A 15,938-nucleotide genomic window follows, 5' to 3' on the forward strand; every position below is an offset into this window, starting at 1 on the left:
CAGCAAATACCCAAGGACAAAACCATGGTACACCACCCTCATTATGACACAGAGCGCCCACTTTCCCAATATTCGCTGCTTTCCTTCCTTACACTGCCTATCGAGAGGCTTGTGTCTATCAGAACAACCGTGCTGACACCTTCCTCTTTTCCTGCTCCATCTTCAGATGGGCAGAGGGCTCCTGAGGCCAGATGTAGGGGACACGCAGGTTCACAGGTGGGAGCCCTGCATTTCTGAGAGCTCATCGGGGGCACCAGGTCCCTTCCAGGCTGTCGTGGGCATGCAGGGAACGAGGACACTGGGGATGGCTGCAATGGAGTTACGCGATCACAGTTTTCTTTGGGGACAGGATGAAGCAAGAGTGATGAAGCAACACTGGCTAAAGGTCTGATCTGCTCCCTTTTCTGTTTTCTGCAAATCACAAGACGCTATCCTGCAAGCCACCTGGGGAAGTCCACAGCAAGATAAGGCAACATACGTGCGGACTGCTATGGCAACAGGGCAAAGAAAAGACACCAACAGATCCAAAAGCTGGGTTGTTTGTATTGGAGGGAGGGGTTGGGTGTTCATCTTTGTTTGTTTTTCAACATTAGGAACTGTTTTCCAAGTCAAAACCTGAAAATAATGTCAAAAAAAATCTCCTTTCAAATCTTGTGAGACTATTCTGTACATAGTACTCCTGAGGGGGAAGGGAGGGGAATATCAAAACAGCTGCCATAAACATAAAATAAAAACCCTACTGCTGTTTAGATGCGACGAGGTGGTTGTTTAACCAATTTACTGGTTGCTGTCAGACCTACTTGTAATTTGGCAGCCAACAAAGCACGTGCTAGGAGCTTTGCAAAACCCCCAATACGAGCAGAAAGCGTTCCAGGCTGGAAAACACCAGTACCACCGCGTACAGCCGGGGCATTCCAGGGGTCTCAGCTGCTGCTCACTGAGATGTCTTCTGCAGGAGGGAATAAAAAGTTCTTAACTAGCAGATGCAATTGTTATCTCTGCACAAAAAGGGGCACTGCTGCTGTAGATAATGCCAAACGGGACCAAGGGCTGTGCACAGCCTTGTAGGGGGCTGGGGAAATACCAGCAACATCAAAACGCTCCCGTTTTCGGCAGGGGAAACAAAGGAAGAAAACAGGTCAGTGCAACAACATGGAAAGAAATCCTAACAAAGGATGTAAATGATGAATTTACACACGGAGATGGTTGCCAATAGCTCCTGGCACTACCTGCTTCTACCTAAACTTCACTGTGTTTGTGGCCATACATTCTGCTACTAAAATCATGACTGGGGATTAAAGGGACAAAAGCAGACTGAAGTTTGAGTGTGCCAGAAATGGCCAACACATGAACCAATCCTCCACAGACAGAGGGAAACATTCTGCATCTAAAGTCAGCATTGCAAAATTCACCCCACAATATCACGTGCAACCATCAGAAGTACTTTTTTCCCAAGCGATGCACATGCTGTATTTGAAGACCTCTACATATCCCTCTTCCCCCTATTTGAAAGGAGGTAAAGCACTGCGATGTCTACGAAAGTCATGACACATGGAGACAAGAAGAAAGCCCACATTTCTTCTTTATTCCATTTCAGTGTGGATGTTAACTCTTCATTCAAACAGACATTTTATAGAGGAAAAAAAACCTCAGTGCAAATTTTGTACCTGTTATAAAATGAAAATAAGGCTTTTGGTGTATGACTGTCTAAGCTAATTGATGTCATTACACACATGACACATATTCTGGTTAACCAGCTACCAGAGATCTGCGACTGAGGCAAGCAAGAAGTGAAATTCAACAGAATTCATCTGATCATTTTTCCATGATTTTATTTTCGGGTCTTTTTGAAACCCACTCAGATTTTCCATGCCTGCTGCAACCAGTAGCAATGAATTTGGTAATTTAAGGACATGCCGAGTGCAAGTGCACCTACCTGTATGCTCTGACCATGACCTGATGTCCCTTAAGTTTTGAGTTACCAAACAAAATGAATCATCGTTCCCTGTTCATCTTCTCTCTATCAGTCATCATTTTGCAGGACCCTATTAAATTCTTCTCAATCCCACAATTTCAGGCTGAAGTCTTTCAGCCTTAACCGCTCCCTGCACAGAAACTATTATTTACTTCTCGTCATACTTATTGGCCTTCCCTGGACTTTCCCAACTACCGCTCATCCTTACTGGAGAAGGGGAAGCACAAGTGCATGTAGCATCAATACACAGTCATGCCACAGATTTATACAGCAACCGTTAAAACTACAATATAAAGAAAAGAAAACCACACACTGATGGTTCTTTCCCCTTACTCCTTTGCACCAGGAATTCTTAGTATTTGATTTGCTCCTCCAAAGTACAAAAGCTGCTGCAATTCTCAGCAGAACACCAGCACTGCCTTGCTACTGCGCTGCTACTCAGGTAGCAACAGGTATTTGAGAGCCAATTTTTGTTTATACAACATAAGGGTGGTAATTTTCCACTCCATGTTATTTTATATGTGTTACTTGTGAATTTGGATTTAGATTAGGTGTTTGGAAGAAATTCTTCACTGTGAGGGTGATGAGGGCCTGCCCCAGGCTGCCCAGAGGAGCTGTGGCTGCCCCATCCCTGGCAGTGCCCAAGGCCAGGCTGGATGGGGCTGGGGGCAGCCTGGGCTGCTGGGAGGGGGCCCTGCCCATGGCAGGGGGTGGGATTAGATGGGCTTTGAGGTCCCTTCCAACCCAAACCACTCTGTGATTCTGTGAATTTAAGATTCATTCCATTTTCCAATGGTCCTTCTTCAGTGCTCTGCATTTTCTTTGGTATTTCTTTTATTACCCTGAATAAATTTTTATCACCGGCTCCTTTTTGCTCTTTTTGTACTTGATCTAGACAAAGGCTATCAGGGCACATCCTCCTATGGCTCCAGAGTCAACGTGGAGATTTTAATTAGGACTGAAATCTAAATCTCTCTAACGTTTTTTCTACCAAACTGGAGTCAGCCTCGACACGTTTTTCCAAAAAATGACACAGATCTACACCAAACAGCACCATTTCCAGTGATTCTGTGTAAGGAGTGTATGACACACAAGATACACGATGCTATGGCAAAATAACGACCGGGAACTTCAACACAAATTCCCCTATTATATTACTAATGAGCCAGCTAAGAAATGGAAGGTTGAATATGCTGGGTCCCTGAAAACTCCTTCCAAAAAAAAAAAAATGTTTTTGATATTTAAAAAAAGCATAGTTTGATACATAAAATGGAAAAGCACTATTGAAGAAAAATAAATAAAGGGTTGCACTTCAGAAATAGCATCCACACTGGAAAACTAAGTGAGATGAGAATTTGTTTTGAAAAAACAGACTCCACCTACTGCAAAACGGAGGCACAGACACCTGAGGTATCAGTCAGATGGGAAAAAAAAATAATCTAAATTTTCTAAATGGCCCATTTTAAGTGTGTATGACAATAATGTTATTATCCACTAAGACAGTAATAATTTAAAGAAAAGCATAAAAATTTCCTGTTGCATCTGGTTTCCTTATTCCATATAAATTACCAGAATAAGAAGAAAAATCAGAAGATGCTTAGAACACCAAGATCCTTCTGTTCTGCCCGTTTTTCCAGTGTCTGGGCAGGTAGGAGAAAGATGCACCGTAAAGAGGCAACTACTCATTTTTAATGAGTACACCTAATATTAATTGCCTACAAACATATCTAAGTGCATTTTTAAGCACATACTTGTCACAAATATTTATGGATCCATTTAATCTATAGGTAGTATCTTCAGTAGTGTCAGTTCTTCCCTTCGTTAGGTTTAGAAGTGCTAGGCAGTACAGTGATGAAGCCTAAGCAGCTGTCTGAAAAGCACAAGGTGGATTTCAAAATCTCTTCGTTAACAGGCTGATGAGAGCTTTTCCCATCAATTTACCCAAACCAGGACTTCCTCAGATGTAGTTTACTTTTTCTTAGTGGGAGGCTCTGCTCAGTATGGTTCGTACTACTACAGAAGATGATGGGTAAGATACTGCAAGAAGCCGTTCAGGCTGCTTCAGAGCTTGTGAGATTCTGAATTTGCCCAAAACTCTCTGGCATCTTCTACAAGGATACCTTTCCTTCACCAAGAAAGGTCTGGTTCTGGTACTTCTGTCCTTTGTCCAGGGACAAAAGACAAAGATTTACCTTCAGAAAGTTCACGTGAAGCCCAACAAGAAAGCAACCGGGCAGGCAACGTCCCTGGCTCTGATGATGAGGTTACTGAGGATGATAACAGAGGCATTGATAAAACAATCTGGATTGCTTTATGCATTATCACTTCTGAAGTCTCCAAATACCAATGGGAAGCAAGGGTTTGTTATTAAGGGTAATTTATTCTAAGGATTGCTTGATGTGGTGCAGATAGTAAACAGAATATTCAATGGATTTACTACGAGTTTCCCAAGAGACTCAGAAGTTAAAATAAACTTACTTCATTGCACTTCTCCCAAATCAGAGCCTGAATCCCAGCATTTTTATGTGACACAAAGGCAGGAAGAATTACAGACTCTACGAGGAGTTGGATATTTTACAAGCGTTCTCAAAAAGGAGAGGGAATAATAAAAGAATTCAGTTTCAGTGAATTTAAATGCAGGACCCAGAAAACGCCAAGCACAGAAATTTGCTGAAACTAATAGAAGATGGCAAAAAAACTGAACCAAGTGTTCATTAATACCAAAGGGCCTCCAAAACTACAGAAAACTTCCCAGGACATAGCTGTTATGTTACTTCTTTCTGTAGATCAGCAATTTTGTATCTGTATATATGTGTGTGCACGGAGAAGCACAATGCTTTCCAGACTTAGCGTGCCTTTTCCTGTTTTTGGGGGGCCAAGAGGAGCAGAACAAGAGGACACACAGTAAAACACCATATTCCAAAATGAAGGGTGTTTTACTGAGAGCTAGGAAGGTGGAAGGTGTTGATGGGTCAAAGGTGTTGACAGAAGAGGCAACTGGCACAAAAAACCAGAAGAAATATAAATAAATATTTATTTATTATTATTTTTCTTTTTTCTTTATGGTGTAGGTGGCAGAGCCGTGGCCCAGGCAGCCCAGAGGCTGTGGGGTCTCCTCCTTGGAGAGCTCCAAAAGGCGCCTGGCCATGGGCCTGGGCACCCCGCTCGGGGTGGCCCTGCTGGGGCAGGGGTTGGGATGGAGGGACCCCAAGGTGCTGCCAGCCTCACCGGGCTGGGATTCTGTGAGTGCTAAAATGATGTGAAGAGGGATGGGTAAGCTCAGTATCGGCCAGATAGTGAAATACCAGTGGAAAGTCACTGGTGGGAACCATGGTGAAGAAGAGTGGGGGTTAGGAACAGACAACTGATCTGAAACAGCTGGAAAGGGTTGTGAATTCATGAAATAAAATAGTCAGAAAAGGAATAAGCCAAGAAATCAGCCAGAGAGACAGGGCTAGCAGGTAAAGGGAAGAAGTCTATGCTGAAGTTGACAAGAACCTGGAAGTCTATTGGTTCAGTGCAAGCAGTTTTTGTCTTGTTTGCTTGGTTGTTGTGTGTTTATTGTTTGTTCGTTTGTTTAAGGAAAAAGTGGACTTAGCTCCAAGTAGGTCTTTTCCCAAACCTCCCTCCTCTTTCCATCTTTAGGAATTCTGTGATCGTTTACAAGAAAGTGAACATGGCAGAAACATTTGGCAGAAAATGGGCACGGCTCAGAAATCGCTCAGTTGGCTGGGCTAACAAACCATGCTGAAACCATCAGGGAACACGCCTTCCCCTGCCTTGGTTCTAATTCTGCCTCTTTGTACACACAACACAGAATTTTGTTCAGGGCAACTCGTTTCCTCTGCTCTAATTGAAGTCACTGCACCCTACAATTATTGAGGAGTCGCTTCAGGAAGGATTTTAGCCAGAAAACACCTCTTTAGGCCAGGTGGGAATCATTTTAATATTTTATTAAAATAGCACTTCAAAAAGGGGAACCAGTAATGCTAGACTCCAGAAATAATTAAAAACAAACAAACACACAAAATCCTGACTATTCTCCACACACAAAACAAACAATGGAAAAGCAGCTAGGAATACAGAGGCAAAATATGTCAGAAGTTGCACATCAAGAGGATTTTATGTTCAAGTGATCTCATTCTGAGTTTTATGATATTACTGTATTATGCTTTGGTTGCCAACTACTACACCGAATTGCTGGCAAGCCCACCGTTCACACAAAAACAAAATACAAGGCCTTTTTAGTCAGAGTAGGAATTCCCAAACTGGACCACAAATACGCTTCAGCCTGAGTAACACAAACTGGGATTTCTCCTTCCCCCACACTTCACTACTGACACAGCTCAACTTGGAAAACTTTCAGAAGCAGCACCCTTTCCAATTAATATAATTAAAACTCTATCTATCTGGTGTTCAGCTTTTCATTGTGATTGTGTCTCAATCATATTGCTCAGAGTGACAATGGGATTTCAGAACTACGTATTCCTACATGTGAGACATGTGCATGGATCTCTGTTGAGAATCTTTGTTAATAATGAAATGTAAAGCCAAAAATACCTACTTATCACCAAAATCCTGAATCACTGGTATATCATCAGTTGTTTAGCTGGAATTACTTGTGGGTGACTTTATTTTGTTTTAGTTTGCTTGTTCATTGAGAGGAGACGTTTAAATATATTTAAGATCTATTGAACTTACCACTTACAACCACACTTTCTGTCCACTTTCTGATTTCCATGAAGCTGTTTCTACCACAAGGGATAGGAAGAACAATGAATGGGACAGAGGACGCATTTAGAACCAGTCTTCCTCTACCCTGCTCTGTTTTTCTACAGGCAAAAACCTGCTACCACTTACTTAATTTCAACTTTAATAACTGGTAATTACCTACTTGTAGAAGCTGGAAGAGACCATCCAGGTTCACTACCACCAGTATTATTACCAGGAGCAGAACAACAACTGGCAGAAGAACACGATGAAATGCTCTTGTGCTCAGCTTTCATCTAGACTCTCTCCACAAACCATTAACAACACTTAAATTCAACAGAAGTTGTGACTAAACACTCGTGACGCTCCCAAAAGCGTACAGTCTTGGGTAAAAAGCCTTCTCAAACCTGTTCACAGCATCTACCAAGGAAGAAGCAAGAGACCAGCACGTACAGCCAAAAGCTCATCCTCCATCCACTTGAAGATTTCAGCCTCAGCTTTAACCACTCCAACCCTATTCCTGCATGGCGTACACAAAACCTTGCTGCAAAAATGGCTCTTTTGAGGTCCTCTACTTGTTCTCCCCATAAACCTACATCAAGTGCAGGCTTTCAACTTCGCATTTAAAGACTTCACAACTCTGTCTGCTTTACTTACCAGCTATAACTGACAACTCCTGCAACTCAGCTGGCATTTCCATGCAACTGCCTCCCTGACCGCCAGCTTCTGCTGTTAGCGTGTCTGTGCTTTCTTCCACTTTGCTCATTACACATATAGGGCTATCTAATTAAATTTATAATCCCTTATGTCTCGATGAATTTTTAAGCTTTATTTCTGTCAAAATCTACAAACTTCCGCCAATTGGCCGTGGCTTCATCCCTCCTGGCAGGTTTCATCCTGCTACATATATTCAGTCCCCGGTTAAAAGCAGGCAAATGGCTACAGACGTGTGCCTGGCAAAGACATGACAGTTCTTCACCACGGCCTTTATCTTGCGAGTTAGCTCATCTGCTCGTCTCTTTAGACTCTTAACCTGCCAGCACAGACTTCACAACCCGCTACAGCACTGCTCGATCCAGTACAATCCGAGCTCTCCAATAACTGGAGCGTTTGAGTACCACCAGAACAAATATTTACAAAAGCAGGAACCGATTCTTATCTCGTTTCCTCAGCAGCAGTAGGAAGCATTAACGTTAGGTTATCCCAGTTACCCCGCTGGTATATAATCTGAATTAGTTAGCTGAGTTAGCTCAGAATTAGTTAGCTGATTACAGGTCTGTTAGTAATACTGCATTTTGGCAGCTATTCTAAAAATAACAGCTTCAGAGGTTTTATTTGTTTGATACAAACTTAAAAAACAAAACAAGAGCAAACAAACAACAACAACAACAAACAGTCACTACATAACTACAACATGGGAAGCATCCCCACTAGACTACTTAAAAGCACTAAGTTCAAAAAGCCTTCATTAATATATGTTTAAATAATGTATTTTTTTTTTTTTAGTATCTGCCCAAATGCATGTCTCAGACTTCAAAATTAAATAAATACTTGTCTACCAAAGGCCCACTTAATTAAATGGATTTCCGAGAGAGAAGCAATAACCAGAGAGCACCGCTGCCACATTCTCATTACCTGTTTCCACAGTGTTTTCTGTTTCTGCTGCCTCCAAACCATCCATACTGTCTTCATCCTCCACTGCAGTTTTTCCTCTACTCCGAGGCCTGCAAACACAAGACGAGAGAATTGTTTTTAAGCTGATAGGACTTTTTAATTTTTATGTTTAAGTTCATCCAGGATCTAATTAATTCCATTTTGGAGGGATAATCGTCAGCACCAAACTGTAGAACGTTTAAGCCAAGTAGGGATTTGAGTCTTGTACAGATCAAGGTTCCTCCCCTTTCTTCCTGTTTTAGGGAACGATCTCAAACAATGCACACTTCACCCAGCAGCTGGCCCCTTAAGTTTCCTGATTATTTATTACAAGAAATATTCTCTCATAAACTTCTGATCAAAAAAATACATATTAAATATCATTTTATAATGAGTGTGCTGCTTGCTCCACAGTTTTTCATTACATAGGAGGTATCTGCAGAGATAACAGAGAACAACCCAAATCTGGCCAGTAGTCACGTGTGCAATAAAATAGACACTAATTCATTCAGAGCATCCTGAGGAATAAAAACTATAGAATAACAACAAGGCTAAAGCAATCGAATTGAACCATGTATTATTTTCAGTGAAATAAATATTTTGACGCCGAAAATCAAATGTTATGAGAGATGGCTGGGTGTTCCCACAGTAAAGAAGTCGTCACGTGAGGAGAGCACATGGAAACTAAACTACCTGGCAGCTCCGTTTCCATTTCAATCAAGGCCTGACGGGGAGCAGGCAGGTTTGCATCCCGGATTTCAGCCTTTTTTCCCCTGCCTGCCTCTCCAGCAAGAGCGGCGGTGGGCTGTCGCGAAGCCCGAGCATCCAGATTCCCAGCTGTTCGGCAGCCCATTTGAAAGGGAGCCAGGCGCTTGGCACCTCGCCTCCCAAATTTTCAGGCTACTTGGCAAGCTGCCTGGCACGCCGACAGAAAGCCTGGGAGACCCTGGGAGCTTCTGAGTCCAAGTACGCAAATTCGGAGAGCTCTGGGGCAGCTCAGTGCTTCCAAAGCCCCCCGAGCTCCAAGGCAACCGGCCAGCAGCCAGCCTGCCCTCAATCCAGGTGTCCCCCCCGGGGAAATGACCCCGGCACCGAAACCCTTTTGCTTCCTCTTTCAGGGATTCTGAAAAGTTTGCTTTTAAGTTCTGCATTGGGAGATTTGTTTTTTGAAGTGATTCAAATGTTCCAAAAACCGTGTTTCCTTTTTTTTTTTTGCACAGTCTGTTAAAACACTGCGACCTAGCAAAAGTATTAGCTCACAACTAGATCTGCTAAACTGGCTACAAAATACACTCTGGGATCAAATACAATCCCAGAAGAATATACAAGGGATCTCTGGGATCAAATATGATGCCATGCACAGAGCGGGGACTGACGATCATCTTCTGGGCCTACACTTGGTGTTCTCCTACTTAGCAAGGGGCCCTGCCTGGTATTAGTGAAGAAGAAATCCTTTTAAACTGTGTTGGGAGCCCTTTTGCCTCTGTGAAGGAGGAAAAGAAGAATTAAAGTGCAGCTAAAACCAGAGCCTGAAACAAGCCACGCCTCTGCAAAGGAGCGAGGGGAAAGAGGAAAGTGAGAAGAGGCTGAGGACAGGACTTCGCTGCTTGGCACTGTGAGATTTGTTCCAACAAAGCCAAAAAATGCGGGAGCAAGGTTAACCCTCGGGACACACGGTTACCTTTCTCCTTGCTGGGTTATCCACAGGCAGAGACAGCCCCCCAGAGTAAACATTTCGGTTTCTTGTGTTCCTTTACAACAGCCCGAGGTGTCAGCCAGCCCCGCACGGAGAAGGCAGGGAGGCTGAGACACCTCGCTCGCCGCAGCAACGCCGCCAGGCTCTGCCAAACGCACCCAGCTGAGGACAGGGATTATTTCTAAATCCCATCCCCATTATTCCTCCACCAGCCAGCCCTCTGCATCGCCGAGGTACACGTTTGGACTATGACGGGATCACTTTTAAACCAGCACAAGCCGAAACGACAGTCCTGCTTTCTTCCCAAGTACCCCCTTCCAGTCATCTCTGACATCTTTTTTGGTGAAAGCCCCCAAATCTTGAGGTCTCTTCCAACCCAGACAATTCTGTGATTCTGTGAAATAGTGGAAGACAACTGCTTGCACTTATTTAATAATTCACATCTGGGTTTAGGCTTGCCATTACAGCCACATGTAATGTATGAAACGCTGAAGTGCCTCACAAAGCTCTTTTAAACACTTTGCTTAAACAAGAGCAGCCTTCACTCCCCGACGTCCCCACCGTATTTTCACAACCTATTTAACACTGAGGAGAAGCAGAGGTTTCAATTAATTAAATGTAATTGCTTCTTTCCAGCCCAAGGTAGAACCACGCCTGGGCTTTTCTTGCCATCCCCTCCCCTCCCCACCAGCGTTTCCCTAAAAGCCCTCACAACATCGGGTAAGTTTGGAATAGAGAACTGGAAGAAATGCTGGGTTGTATCAACTGATTTTCTGTCAGGTGCATTCGTTTCACAATTACATGAGATTTTACAGCCTAAAAATTCAGGTTTACTATAGAGAAAAATAATTCATGTCCCAAATGTGGGCAACGCAGGCTGTACTGGCAACTCTCCTTCAACATTTCCACGGGAAATGCCATTTGGAAAGGCTGTCTCGTGCACCTCACTGCTACAGTCAACATCTGCAGTAAGAACGGATTGTTTGATGTCATTTTTATTCATTTTATAGATTTAATAAAGGCTGTGACAGCTTTGCTTAACACTAGATTTTCCTCTGACAATCCCAGTGACTTTATTTATTTATTTATTTTTCTATTTACTTACTGCACTCTCCTTTAAATGAAGTGGAAAGGCCAACGGTGGGGATATTCTGCTCTTGGGACTCGACTCTTTGAGTTACCAATAGGACTAAGACCTAAACCTGCTCTCACCAGACAGTTTTCTAGAAAGCTTTGCCTTTTGGACTGCAAATTAGCCCAAACCTGGTTAGTTAATGAGCACGCAGAGGAGTAATGCACCCATCGCTGTGCATCCTCCACCAAACCCAGCACCTCTAACACCAGACCAGTCCCCAAGCAAAGCCTCATTCCAAACACCACTGTAATAGGAACAGCAGCGGGACAAATTTGGGTAGCTCTGGGGTTTTCCAGCATATATTCCAAAGTCCCAAACTTCCTTACAAGCAGGGCACGGCACACCACACCTCTACCCATCACTGCAGGATCCAAAGCCCCCGGGCAGTGGCCATGTGAGGCATGGATGAGCCACGTCCCACGCCGGTACGGACCGGGAACAAAATGTACAGGCAGAGCCCGGCTGATGGAGACGAGGAGCACACAACAATAAATCTGGGGCAGTACAATAGGCAGTGGGCTTGGCACACAGGCTGAGCCGCTGCCAAGCTGCCCGCGACTGGCGTTCTCGCTTGCCTTTTCCTACAACAGAGTGCGATTTAGAAGGAAAAAAACAAAACCACGGCTATTGATGTTTAAATGAAGGGATCCACTGTGAGAATCGCAGCGTCTTCAAGCAGTCAGCATTTCGTGAAACGAAGTCAACAAGAGAAAAAAAATTACTTTTTTTTTTTTTTAATGTATATAGGACTCCAGTTGAATTTAATTACTGTCTACAATAATTTTATTCGTATTTATAGAACATTGAGTCATTTATCAAAACCCTCCGCGACCTGCTCCAAAATTTGTCATCAATTAGCTCTCTTGGCTAATGCCTTTCATTAATCTCCATCTTTAAATACATCATAGTAAATACGATTCTTGCGAGCAACTAATCACATTTAGCCCACAGGACACAAAAAAAAAAAAACAGCAAAAAAAAAAATCCCAGCAAAACCTGCTGCAGGGCTCAGCAGGTCATTAGCTGCTCTTGTTTGCAGCAGGCAAAAACCTGAGAGGTTGCTTCCAAGCTTGGTCTTTTCAGTCATACAGCAACATCTCCAAGCATCGAAGGGGCTTCTGCTGAAGTGCATGGAAAGGGTCGTGGATGCACAATGCTAGGATAAAATAGAAAAGTGTCTGTTTTTTTTTTTTTTTTGGTAGTTGGTGGTTGGTTTTTGTTTGTTTTGTTTTGAAATGCATGGCGTTTTTTGCAGTGTACTTCCCCCCTTCTCCCCTGGAAGCCTGCAGAGCTACTGCTGGCACCAAGCACAATACAGGTCAGAAGGACGCCGTGGCTCTTACTCATTCTTTCCTTCCAGTCACCGGTAACGAGGCCGTGGGCCAGCATCTCCTGGAACCACGTGAAATAACCGAAGAAGCCACTCTGCTTCGGGTTTTGTCGCTGTCAGGCTGCCTGTTTCTGACCGCCCAGAAGTTAGAGCCAGACAAGAGTTTCTGCAAGTTCTCCCTAAGTTGCTACCAACAAAATCAGATGATAATTTCAAAGCATGGTCTGAACAAATTGATTTACTAGTCCAGCAGATTTGTCACAGCTCACCAGGTGTTCATACGAACTGTCCCAGAGCTTCGCCCTCTTTCTCCAGTGCCCTGAGTTGTCTGGGGAGGAATCAGCTCCCCTCCTACGCTTTGCGAGGTGCTGAGTGCAATGCTGAACACAGAGAAGAGGACCAATAACCTTAAAAAGCGGTGTAACATCTGGGACACGGTAACATCCTAAAGCAGCACAGATGTCTTGTTAAATGAACATCTGGCCGCAGCCTTACCCTGGAAGACAGCGGAGGCACGCTGCATAAAAAGGCTCCATCGGTGCCGCAGCCAGCAGGGCTGGCGACAAGCCGGTGTCCACACGACATTTCCTCGCCTGAAAGCTGTCCCCATCCTCTCAAGAATCCTTTCCAGGTGTGCAGAAGCGCCGTTCCTGGTGTTTCTGAGCAGTAAGTCATGAGCACAGCTGCAGAAATTCAGCACTGGAGCAGCTAAGGTTCAGCTGCCACCCCCGTGTGAAGGGAATCACAGCAAGCAAGAAGCAGCTCCTAGAAATATCTGAAAGGAAACTTTTTTCCCCTCTCTGAATGCTACTCATCAACACAGTCTTTACTGCTCCTAAGAGTTGAGGAAATTGAGCATCTCACCCCGTTCTTTCACATATTATAAAAAAGATCTCGATATTTCCCTTCTTCCTACTTATTTCTTACACTGGAGATGTATACATGAACAGCAAAAGGGCCCTGATGGATGGAAACGAGGAGCAACAGAAACCTCCTGATTGATGCAAGGTGACAAAGCTGACCTTTCAGAAATAGGAGTGAGAGACTAGAAACAGGTTTTGTTTAACATCTGTGGAAACAGAGTTATTACAATCTCATTACAGAACTTGCTCAACCTTCAACTTAATTAATAAGAGATCTCAAAAATATACTTTATTTCCTATTAGCCTCCTGGTACAACCAAAGACAAGTATGTATCTTAATACTTCCAATTTATACAGCGTGATGATCTTTTCAAAAACTCTCCATCAAAGGGAGGCTGCATTTCAAACCAAAATATTGCAACTTCCCATCTTGCAAACCCCTTGATCAGTTACAACTGCACAGCCACCGCTCACCCGTTTTATAAAGTAGCGTGAAACACCTGAAATAAAAAGAAAGTACTTAAGAAAATACATAGCCTTTGAGATCACAGATGTCTGAGAAAAAACATAAAAAGAACCCGGACTCCAGTCCACGAGTGCTGATTCTTATCTGCACTTTTCTAGTGCTCTCCTGTGAAAGAGTCGCCAAAGATTTCCTACGCCTCTCAGAAATGCAAATAAAGAGTTTTTCAAAGATCACTTGTAGCAAATGTTGCAGTTGCATCTTGGCTTTTATTCTAGAGTACGGTCACAGTTTACAAAAGTTAACACAAGGAAAAAAATGACTGGCGAAGGCAGAGCTCAAAGAAAGAAGGATGTCCTGAGACAGGTTGGGAGTAAAATATTACACGTGTAGGAACTTGCATTGAGAGGCAGTATGAATCGGCACTTTTACCTACAGGTGAAGTTTGGTTTACCTCTGTTTTCAGCTTCAACTGCTCCTGCAGTTCGTTCCCTTCCTACACGAGCCCCCAGCCCTGCCTTGGAAAGGCTGCTGCACGATGGCACCGCTCTGGCCACGGCGATGTCTTCAGCGCCTTCCCTGCTCCTCCCTGCGGGTACGGTTGCTCAGTTTGAGTCTGGAACTGTTCGAGCAGACGAAGACCAAGCTCCCCTAGCTGGAACAGACCCTTACACCAACCAGACCGTGACATCTCCTTCCCAACTTGTCACCCCATTTTGGGAGCATCCTCGGGGCAGAGAGAGAGGCACAGCTGGGAACAGCGGAACCAGGAAGATTCCTGATTGACAGAAGCTGCAGGCAAATAAAATAATGATCCTTTCACACCAGCCCGTACAATATTTGTGGAGTCACAGCTCAGCCAGTGACAGAAATACTGAAATACTGAAGCTGGGGCTACTACACAGCTCTTGTGCTTCTGCACACCTCTTTGTGGTATTTGTACTTGAGGATCCTGAGTCTGCTGTGCAAAGCACCCAGGCAGGCTGCCTGGCCCACGGCTTTCAGCTCTTCAGACTTGGAGACACTTGGAATAAACGAGTGAGAAACCACCTGAGAGGCTTCCAGGTCTAATTTTCAAATTGCCTCGAGACATCTATCAGCTCCGTAAACTGAAATTACTGTTAGTCAAATACCTGTCCTGGTATCTCAGCAATATACACTATCACATGCTACAGATTGATTTGTCCAAAACCTACATCCACGTCGATAGATGCTCTCCCTGGCTGCCTTGCAGCTTTATAGTGTTTGTTCCCTGCCATAAAACGCATTATATCCAGAGCCATAATACCCATTACACCCAGTTGAGGAATAATTATAATGCAAAGAGAACCTGATGCAATTATGACCTTCCGATCCATTATAGATTTACATTTTTGCACAAAGAGAATCCTTTGCACATCTGTTACCAATGCACTTGGCCATATTCACTATGAAAACGATGCAGAACAACATACCACAATTTAAATATTTGCACTCCGTTTTAAAACCTTTTCTAGAACCAAATCTGACAAACGTTCAGGAGCACCAGCAGCCACAGGTAGAGCTGTGCGAGTCTCTTCTGCCTCTGTGTTTCCACCTGCCTCCAGCCATGGTGATGGCTGCTGGCTGGAGGAACCCTACGAACGTAGTGGGAGGCTCTGCCATGAGCTTTATCATGACCACTGGATATTTTCACATGGGTTTGGTGTTGTTTGGAGGGGGGTTGTTTTAGTTTTATTGGCAGAGAGTGAAATGGCAACTGTAAAGCTGAGAGACGACTCGGACCATCAAACCCAGAAATCTTCTACCCTCTGCAGGAGTTTGCTGGTGCCCCATCAGGAGCACTGTGCCTGTCCACACTTCTTCCTTTGTCTAAAGTCAACAAAACTGCATCAAAATATGTTACCACTTCAAACACTGTCTCTTCTTGACTGGTAGCATAAGTGTTGCACTTGCAGCAGAAGACGAGATGGATTTCTCCATGACGACGGCTACGGGAAGTTTTAACTTCGCCAATCTTGTGACAGACCCGATGCCAAAAATTCTTAGCCGCAGCAGGGCCAAGCTCTTGTCTTTGCTGTGAACGCAGAACCCTCCAGCTACTCCCTGCCACCACTTGCCTGCTGCTCTGGCC

General features: G+C 44.0%; 1 protein-coding gene across 15 annotated transcripts in view; it reads right to left on the reverse strand.

Annotated features, from left to right (window-relative positions):
- The window catches only part of KMT2C (lysine methyltransferase 2C), a 196,109-nt gene that overhangs the window by 141,340 nt on the left and 38,831 nt on the right, over positions 1-15,938 (reverse strand). For all 15 annotated transcript variants that reach the window (XM_084507334.1, XM_084507327.1, XM_084507337.1 and 12 more), the window contains one exon: positions 8,321-8,409. In XM_084507334.1, coding sequence (XP_084363460.1) covers positions 8,321-8,409 — 89 coding nt within the window. The remainder of the gene's footprint in view (positions 1-8,320; positions 8,410-15,938) is intronic.

The sequence above is a fragment of the Aythya ferina genome (genome assembly GCF_964211825.1).
Source record: "Aythya ferina genome assembly, chromosome: 2".
NCBI classification, from domain to species: Eukaryota; Metazoa; Chordata; class Aves; order Anseriformes; family Anatidae; genus Aythya; species Aythya ferina.